This window comes from Prosopis cineraria, unplaced genomic scaffold (assembly GCF_029017545.1).
Source record: "Prosopis cineraria cultivar Desert tree isolate PC_DT_omini unplaced genomic scaffold, ASM2901754v1 PC4, whole genome shotgun sequence".
Lineage (NCBI taxonomy): Eukaryota > Viridiplantae > Streptophyta > Magnoliopsida > Fabales > Fabaceae > Prosopis > Prosopis cineraria.
In genome coordinates, this window is record NW_026555335.1 from 36,639,652 (window position 1) to 36,650,770 (window position 11,119).

The following is an 11,119-nucleotide window of genomic DNA, read 5'->3' on the forward strand; positions in this document are numbered from 1 at the left end:
CAAGAGTTCACACAGTATAGGAAAGTCAGTTCAACTTTATGTATAAAATTAAAAAAATTGAACTAAAATGTTCTTGTAATTAGTGTTTATTTTTTCCTTCAATTTAATGATACCATCCAATAGTTATAAGAAACAATTGAGAACGCATTTTCTCACCAACATATATATATATATATATATATAATATTATAATGGGGTAAAAAAGAAAATTTGTGATAAAAATTTAATGAATGATTTATAAATAGAATAAAAACATCCTTCTCTTAACTCTATCTAAACATTTGATAATTTTTTAATTTTTCCTTTATTAAATATATATATTTTAAAAGCGATTGATAGTAATTAAATCTACTTTTTTATTTTATAAATTAAAATAATCTATAATATTTAAAATATATATATTCAGTAATATGAAAAAATGTGTAATTTTCCTATATTCTTATGATTAATTAAAATGGTCAAATAATAATATAAATATGATATGATCTCCTGAAGTTTTAATTTTTGTTAACTAAATAAAAATCCAGTTGACAGATTAGACATGAGTATGACTGACCAACTTAGTCAGTTTTTGACTAGTTCATCCATTAACATGTCTTACTTATAAAGACATCCTTAAATATATCTATTAATAGGGGCGAAACCAGACAAGTAAAGCTGCGAGCCAATTTTATAATATATAATTATACATAGACCAAGTTATTTAATTTTTTATTAATAATTAAAAATAATTTTACAATAGAATTGAGAAAATTTACGAGATAACAAATCATTTATAAAAGGCTTAAAAAATCAAGAAAAAAGCTTTGAAAAATATATAAAAAAACTCATGCTATGAAATTTAAAAGACATTAATAATATATTTATATTTTTATCTACTATTACTTATAAAGATACTTTTCTAGTTCTATTTACAAGTTATTTTCAGCATGTCTTATTAGAACTAAGAAAACTTTAAAACTTATTAACTTTATTTAAAAATTTAATAAGTTTTCAATTTTGGCCCTTTTAATATACATATTGTTATAGCATAATTTATCTCTCCAACATTTAATAAAAGATTAAAAAATTGTAATAAAAATTTAATGCTTTAACTTATAAATATGATAAAAAAAAAAACACTCATCTCTTTACACTGTAAGTGAAAATGATACACATGAATAAGTGTAGGGACTAGAGGGTAAAGAATGCATGCTTGCATAGGGTATAGGAAGTACAAAATAGATGGTGGAAATATGCTAAAAGTGAAAGTTTAAAGATTGAGGGGCCAAAGCAGTAATTTTTTTCCTTATAGAAAATCACCTCATAACTTGGTAAAATTTTTTTTTAAAAAAAAAATTGGGCACTACCTAGGTCCACCCATGTTTATTAATATTGTGATTATTGTCTTTATTTGTAAGTTAGCCATAGCATTCCAATTTGAAGGCAGACTTTAACGTCTATATATAGATGTTGATATTTTGGTATGTGTGTAAAAGATGTGTGTGTGTGTGTTGGGAAGAAATAAAGAATTGTGGAGCCTAATTGGCAAAGCCACGTATCTGTTTTCAGTGTTTTGGCTTGCACATGAAGTGGTGTTTCTTCAAGTTTAGTATATGGAAAAAAAGCCAATTTAGTGATGAAACGAACCCCAGCTTCCGAAAGAATGATTGCTTTTGTGCATGCGCAAGGCTAGCGTATATATAACACCATAGAATCATAACTTTGATACAGTGAAAGTGATCGATGATCCATTCCAGGTTTTGTGTGTATATGTGTGTGTACCCGAGAGCTGATAAAAAATGATCACAGAACCTTGTCCCACACACTCTGATGAGTCTGATGATGGAATTAGGGCTTTGTTTCAGAGTTTCATATATATGACTTTGTGGTACCTGCGATGCATCAAAAACACATCTGGCACACAACCTACTAAAACATCGTATTCCTATCTATCTTTATTCCACTTTAATTTTCTTCTATATTATTTCATGTTTAATTTAATTGCTCTCTCTTTTAAAGTCTCTGCATGACACTCTGTTTTTCAATTTTATATATACTTAACCAGGTTAAATTTAAGCATTATCGAATCTAAAAGATAACAACTTCTAAAAATATTTTTTACATTTACATATATTTAAACTTGAGATGTAGTGTGTTTAAGTGATTATATATATAGTACCTTTAACTAGCTAGGACCCACGTCTGTTGCTTCAATTGATTTAATTATAAGAGCTTTTATAATTATTTTTTTATACGGACAAATTAAATACATCGGTGCCTTGCACTAGCTTGAAGAAAATAGCCTTCAGATCACTTGATCAGTAGTTGCGTGCACATATGTATAATCTCTAAACCTAATTGATTGCTACACAAATATTTCCACATGTCTAATCCAATTTTGTTTCATCAGCTTTCGACCAAACTATGTATTTTAATCAAATTGGTTGAAGCTGTCATATCTTTTACTATATGACAGTTCAGTTACTTTATATGTATGGTCATGGATATGTATGTACGTTGTACAAAGACTTCCAATGTTTTCGTGTTCGAATATTTCATTTTGGTGTAATCATAATTAGGCAAACAACAGAGCTGAAGACAGTAAAATCCCACGAAATTTCTTATATTGTTTAAATTCTTTTGAACACAGTGAGAAATATTCACTTCTTATCCCAGCTTATAAGATATTTTTTTTAAAACTAAAATTATGCATCCTGATAAAATTTATTAAATACAATTTATAATCATTTTTTAGATATAAATATAAATTTTTAAAAATTATCCTTCATTTAGTATAACCTTATTTGTAAAACATTAATAGTGAGAAAAAGTATACTAAATAGGAGAATGTAATATTGGAATTTGGAACAAGTACAATTAATAAAAAAAATTATTTTGCTAAAGTGTTTTGTATTTTAGACACAGGATCACATCCAAAAATGTTTTATAAACTAGTACAAAAGGAGTATATTAAATTCTCAATCCAAAAAATTAATTGCTAATAAATGACATCAACATTAGGTACTTTCTTGCAATAGTAATGCTGGATATTAAATTAGCTTACGCATGTATAAATTTTCAATTTTTCAGTTTGATTGACAATACTCTCTGGATATAGAAAACCTTCTAATTATGGAAAAATTAAATGACATCAGCTCAATTATTTTTCTTCATTTTAAAGATAATTGTCTTCAATAACACGGAACCACCTTAATTACGTGGTGCTTGACTAATTTCTTAGCTGAACACAATGATATATCATCAATGATGAATTCAATGATATCGATATATATTTTCAAGCGTTGATGTCTCTTGAAATTAATTAAAGCATTCCAAGGGTACGAATGTGACGGATCCATGTGATGTCAAAATTAATTATATATGACTTTTGATCTTTGATATGTTTTGATAAAATTACACATATTAATGATGTTCATTCAGCAAAGCTTATAATTTTATTTTTAATATTTTTCATAAACTTCTAAAAATACTCTTTAGGAGAGGGAATGAAGGTAATTTATTTAAAGAGTGAAATAATAAAAATTAATATTAAAATAATTATAATTAATAAGACATCATTTTTTCAGAACGTCTTATATTTTGAATATCAAATTATATTACTTCTGAAAATATCTTATAACATAGGATGGAGGAAGTACATGAATATAGATTCCCCTAAATTCTACGGCCCGTATGAAAAGGGATCAAGAGGGTTTCATATTGATTGATCAGGAGGTTTGTGATTTGTCAGTAGATATAGATAATTTAATATCTCTAATTTTACGAAACATACTGATGCTAAAACCCTATAGTCGGCTTATTAATCAAAAACACAAAGGGCATTGAATATTAAGGACAATCATGTCTTCTCATTATCAAACATTCACATTGTAGTTTTCATTATTAATATAGTACTAGTATGTATCAATTCGAGCCAAATTTGAAAAATGAGTGGTACAATTCATTTATAATTAATAGTATGATTTGTTAGAGTTTATACATTTATTAGAAAGAGATTAATCTACATTTCTTTTCTTACCCATAAAGGTTTACAATATTTCATATATATGATTTTATCCCCTATCAAATTCATTTTCCATAAAAATCAAATACTTTGCAAAAAAATTATACCAACATATATATAATATTGAATTTGTACAAGATAAATATATTATATGCTTACGTACTTCATGAATTTTGACAATGAGTCACACAGTGCATAATTTGTTAACAAAGTGACTTACTCTACTATATTTTATGTTATATTATATATACAATTTTTTTTTAAAATTTCCCTTGATGATGAACTGATTTTTTTTGTGGAATAACATCGTTGTGCATAATACAGAAATTTAGTTGGATCTTACAGAAATTTTTCTATGCATTTAATTATAGAAGAAATATTGATTTCTGGTTCCAACAAAAAAAAAACATATTCAAAGAGTAATGCATATATCAACCTAATTAGTAGTTCCATGAAGTTTTCTAACATCTGGAGGATGGAGACAACTTTTCTTAATTATCGAGAAGAAATCCAAGGCGATATTTTTATTCATGGCATATATTAATTGACACGACAATATGTGGACGATAGACAATACGGGTTAAATTTGTCAGGCAAAAAAAGTTTAAATAAATAGCTCTTTTCATTATAAAAGGTTTTGCAATGTAATATAAAATAGTGATAATCATACGTAAAGTGACAAAGGTTTATTTTAATATTATTATACTTTACAAAAAGCGGCATGCAAAAGAGAGTGAGATCTCTATCCTTATAAGATCATATAAAATAAATATCAAAGAAGGAAGCAGCCCTAAGATTTCAGTGCACATAGAATCACAATGTGTCTCCGTACGCAGTTCAAGATTTTGTTACCATAGTAAAAATAAATATGTAAGTCTGAGATAGATAACTAACCTACAGTGTTCAACTATATTAGTTAAGTTAATTATTTGTTGAAAAATGTGTGTGTTGGTTTTCTTAAAACATTCCATTTAATTATTAACATTGAAAATTACATTTATTCATGGAAATTCCCCTTTAATAATCAATAAAGATAAGAATTTGGAAAAAAATATTATAAATTTGTGAGAGAAAATGCTTCTCTTGTCCTATTTATAGGATAGAGAGTATTCATTTTGTTCTTATTTATAAGATACTTCAATGATTATGTTCATCTTTATCCTAAAGATTTTTTATTTTTAAAATATGCATATATTTAATGGGTGTAAAGTTGGAGAATTAATAAAATTTAAGGTTTTCATAGATTTTGGTAAATATGCTAGAAATGATTTATAAATAAAATTAGAGACAACAAATTGATGTCTTATATTTAGGACCAAAGCAAACTTATCAACTAGCACCTACATTTAGAACCAGAAAAAGTATTCATAATGCATTCATAATTTATTGAAATATGAACCTTATCATATATGTATAGCAAGTTAGTTTGTAACTGTCACTAGCTAAAAGGTGTTGTTGAATCAACTTATCTTTTTGAATTTGGATACAAGTCATGTGATATATTAAATAAAAATGTCAAAAACATCTTGATATACCCTGAGGCTGCTATTGATAATAATGTTTTCTATCAGCAAGAGTTCATAAGTCCGAGTGGTTAGTAGTAGTAATTTCAAATTTTTTAGGATACTGAGTAATTGAATTTTAAAAAAATATATTTTACCAATGGATCTCTTTATTGCCTTTATTTTAATGTATGAATAAGTGGATGCCGTTTACACAGAAACTAGCCGATAATCTTACCAAGGTCCAATTGGTTCTTATACCCTAGCTAGACTACTTTTTCTTTTTCCCTTTATGATCAATTTAACTCATTCTTAATTTGTTATTTATCATTTATATTTCTTTTTTGATTGTTGCGGAACCGCATTCATGACCCCTTTTTCTTTTTATTGATTCATCTCTATCCCTTTTGCACTAAAAAGCCCTCCCTCCATACCATAACTCTTCTCAACCATCACACACAATTTGTTTCAGCAGCCCAGAAAAAGATCACCTCCTTCAATATCCTATCTATATATCTACTCACACACACACACACACACACAGATCTGGTTTTGTTACTTTTTCAATATAATTCAGAATCTGCCCCACAAAAATGAATACCAACCAGAATACTCATCCCTCCTTCACCAACAGCAGTGTTAACATTAGTAATAATCATCCAACTTGGAATATGAATCTTGAGCATATGGGTTCTGCTTGGCTTCCTCTTCAAACCCCAATATCTACCTCTTCATCTTCTGGTTTTCTCATCAGTGACATGTTTGGCATCAACTTGGGAAGAGAAGGAGAAGGAGAGGAGGAGGAGGAGGAGGAAGAAGAGCTTGGAGCCATGAAGGAGATGATGTACAAGATCGCCGCTTTGCAGCCAGTCGAGATCGATCCCTCCACCATTCGGAAACCTAAGCGGCGGAACGTCCGGATCAGTGACGACCCACAGAGTGTCGCCGCCCGACACCGCCGTGAGAGGATCAGCGAGAAAATCCGAATCCTGCAGAGACTCGTCCCCGGAGGAATCAAGCTCGACACCGCGTCCATGCTCGACGAAGCCATTCGCTACGTCAAATTCTTGAAGAGACAAATCAGGTTCCTCCAATCTCCACCACACCAACACTGCACGATCACCACCGGTAACAACACCTCTCTCGCCGATTGGCCTTACACACCAAACACGCCCTACACCGCTGCCACCGGAACGGTGTTCAACGCCGGTGATAGCTCCTCCGGGTTTAACCATGAGGTAATTAGTGAATGACTACTAGAGTATTATGTTGATTACTGTATAAGTATGTCAGGGGAGAAAATAAAAGATCGAGCAAGTAATTAATGATACTGTTTGTTTGAGAGAGAGAGAAAGAGAGGGAGAGATCTCGTTAGCATATTGTTGCCTGAAGTTTTGTAACATACGAGCATAATCATAAACGGTTGGCTTCATTTGGCTTGTTACGTATTTTTCAGCCACGTGTGTGTATAGAATATTGGGAATGATGTGTGGTTGGGTTTTAATTTGAAAGTTGGCCGAAAAGTTTGTTTGGCCTGCATGCCTTTTTCCCTTGAGAAATACTCATATAAGCCTTGACGTGATCACGGGAAATTTAGTTAATAATCAATATATCTAAATGTGAAAGCTTGGTCATCTGTGGATGTGTATAATTACTTAAATACACGCTTGCTGCTGAACCGACGACAAGGTGACAGTCTATGTACACGTGTTTGTGTGTTGTTTGGAGAGACTGAAACTTAGGGGATTATGGTTTGAGTGGCTTCGAATTTTAATCAGTTGTGAGAAAGAGTGTCATGATGTGAGGAGAAAGCCCTCAAGGGGTGAGAAAAGCGATCACGAAGTTGTTAAGCCAAACTTGAAGCTGATAATGATATTCGACCATTATCTGGCTTAATTGGAGGTAGCTCTCTCAAAGAAAACTATATTTACATTTACACAGACTCAACTTCAGAACTCATGTTTAAACAGTCATATTTCTTTCTACTAGAACTAATTGACGCCTGTTTTGGCAGCTGATAATAATAATATATCTTTACAGCTTTTATACGTTTACAATGGATTGATTCAGCATATAGAATTTTGGGTTCTGTTATGCAGGGATTAGCTTTCTTGCTGAAATACTAGACTCTGCTAATTAACACAAGCGCGTCTGGCAGTGTGCAGAAACTGCAAATCCAGATTCTGGATTTAATTGAACCTAATTCATTCCTCCCATTTTGCACTGAACCAAACCTTTTCTCCTCTCCTTGTCTTTTGTTTTTCTTTCTTCTTTCTCACTCTTTCTTTGTTAAGATTTAAAATCAGTTCCATGGAACTCCAAAAACAAAAACGGAAACACGAAATCATGTCAGTAAGTAATAGGTATGCTTGTTTGTGCATAAAGTGTTTGACTCTTTTTTTCCCTTTACAATTTACGATTTTATGATTATATTTTTTTCAACAATTTCTCAATAGGATCATCTACTGGTTAACAATTAATATACATACGGTCATATAAAATTAACTATGATCCAATTATATTTTATTTGCGTTATATCTGTCTATATATCTGTCTATACATATCTGTGTTGTACTTTAAGGTTGAATAGTGGGGAATGGGAACGATCAGGATGCTAATAAGAATGAAGAAAAGATTATATATATAGTTACAAGAAAAAAAAAAAAAACTTTGATTCATCCACTGCAGTATTGATGATTAAGGGGTTTGTACTGGATGGAGCCCTTTTGAATAGGAAAGCTAGCCCCTTGAAGAATCCTATATATTATAAATTTCACTCAAGTGATGTGCACCTAAATATGAACTCATAACAATGTCACATTGTTTGAAAGCCATTAGGAACTTCACTGCACTTCCAATATCTTGCTAATTAGAACTTTTGTATATAGCCTGTTTCGTGACACCAATCTGTCAATAAAAACATCAAATCTATATAAGCACAAGCCTTAAAAGAGAGAACATATTCTAAAAGATTAAATTTATAATGTTAATACTTTCATTGAGAACCGATTGGTGTCACAAAGAGAACTATCCATGGAGAGTTCTAATTTGTAAGAGGCTAAGAAAATACTATGGAGTAAAGTCACATGAGATTTTGGCTCTAAAATAAGGTGTCATTGTTTCAAGTCCATATTAGGAGCACATCACAAGTGGAGTGAAATTTATAAATATATAGGATTCTTCAATCTAATAATTAGTCTTTTTAAATGGGCTCTTTCTTTAAATTTATATTCATGACACCAATTAATTAATGTGCGAGTTTTAGTTAGGCTTTAATTTTATTTGTTCATATAAAAGCTACATACGCTACAAAAAAATGATGGCCAAAAAAAATATTTTGGCAGCAAATTTTAATAGTTGTCACCAAAACTAACTTTATTTGTCACTATCAAAAAATTTTTATAAAAAATAATTTAAAAATTAAAAATAATTTATATAATTAATTTTGGTGATAACATTTGTCTCCAATAAATTTTTTTTTTAAAAAAATTAAATATAATTTTAAATTATATGAAATAATTTATAAGATTAAATTTAAATTATTAAAAAAATTTCTTATGAATTATTTTAAAAATTTAAATCTAAATAAATAATTGAAAAGATATTTATGACACGAAATTTTTTATCTTATATACAGAATTAGAAGTAATGATATATAGGATTATGAAACAAAAAGAATAATAGTAAAAATGTGTTAAGTTTAATTATTAAATTATTTTTTAATTTTTATGATTCATAATATTTTTTTACACATATGTAGCTCATATTTTTTTAAAAAACAAAATTATGTTATGAAGCTAGTATTTTAATATGATAAATTATTAAAATCTTGATGGGTTATTATTTTTAATTATAATCACGTTAAGTTACACATAAATTATCACTTACATACAATTACATGAATGGTATTGCAATGTTACAGTTGTACAGATGTCATGAGATGTAATTGACATCATAGACTACTTGACATTTGTGTATTTGATGCTTAGCTTAGTATACATATAGTGTTTACTTTTTTTGCAGAGCTCTAATAGCTTTAAATAAGCATTTCATGTGATTCTACCTAGTGTGTTTAGGTTTCCATTGTTATAAAAAAAGTTATTTAATAAGATTTTTTATAACTAATTATTACTAAGAAGAATATGAAAAATTATTCAAATCTACCTTACCATAAGGTAGAGAAATGATTAAAGATTAGCTTGATTGATTATGAAATCTTTGTAATATCTTTGTATCATAAAAATTATTAGTATTTATTAAAAAATTAAAATTATTCAAAATGACTAAATTTATGTGGTTAAAATAATTTTTCAATTAAAATAATTTCTTAAGATATTGAAAAATTGTAGATAAAATATATTTTAATAAAATAAGGGGAACATTTAACCATTTTGGGAGAAGATAAAAATTTTAATCATTTAATTTATTAGTGTTTGAGAAAATATGAAGAAGATAAAAGTAAAAGATATTTAACATAAACTTAATACATATTATAAATAAATTATATACTAAATAATTTTTATTTAAAAATATAATAAAATTTGAAAATTGGTTACAATGTTTATAAGAAAATTTGTTTATTTTAAGTTCATTTTCATAACAATAATAAGATTTACTATACTAGTAAAAAATAATATTTTATTAAAATATAATATAAATATTCATAAAATTATGTAATCATATTAATAACTGAAAATAAAATATAATTAAGTTTTTATTAGGACCTAATTGTAATTTTCCCGACACTATATGGTATCACTAAAAATACTCTTTTTTTGGAATCATTATGTGGAGTATATCTTATAATTTAAATGAAGGGAATATATTGGGACAGGCAAACAACATAAAAAAAAAGTATGGAATCCTTTTTTGGATGACTAATAATGATAATAGAAATATAAAATTATTGTATATTTCATTATTGAGACTTGAGGGACAGCCAAAATTGTTTTCCCATGCTAACTAGAAGAGGCAACTAAGGATCCGTTTGGTTTTCTTATTTTTTTATATTTAAAAAATAAAATTTTACTTTTAAAAAGTTAAAGTTGTTTAGATAAAATATTTTTGAAGAAAGCATTTCTAAAAATACATTCAAACAGTAGTTGAAAGTAAATTTTTAAAATGTAACTATTTGAAACTTTTGAAAAATAAATTTAAAAGTAAGATATTATTTGACCATACTACCCCAAGTTTAATCTTTTTATTCTTTTATTTAAAAAATAATTAATTCATTAAAAATATAATTATTATTTTAATAATAAAATAATTAGGTATTAAGTTTTTAGCATTATAAATTTAATAATTAATTATGTTAATTTTAGTGTTAATGTATAATAAAAAGTAAAAATCTTTATCACATTTTTTAAAATTACAAATTAAAAAAACACAAATAACTAGAGATCAAATTTTTAATATTATAGATCAAATTTATGTTATTTAAAATCTTTATCACATTGTTTAAATATTTTAAATATATTACATTTGTATATAAAATTATAAATCATAATAAATCAATGTCTTTTTTTGTAATTGTATATTTAAAAATACATTTCACTATCACAACTAAATAATTTTTAGTGTATCAATTGACTATTAAAAAATATATTTTAAT

The 11,119-nt window shown here is 27.6% G+C and overlaps 1 protein-coding gene across 1 annotated transcript; it reads left to right on the forward strand.

Annotated features, from left to right (window-relative positions):
* The first annotated feature begins 5,991 nt into the window (after positions 1 to 5,991).
* LOC129307933 (transcription factor HEC3-like) lies at positions 5,992 to 6,816 on the forward strand. The gene has a single exon (XM_054948887.1). It carries the CDS (start codon positions 6,102 to 6,104, stop codon positions 6,759 to 6,761), a length of 660 nt encoding a protein of 219 aa, XP_054804862.1. The 5' UTR covers positions 5,992 to 6,101; the 3' UTR covers positions 6,762 to 6,816.
* Positions 6,817 to 11,119: the final 4,303 nt, after the last annotated feature.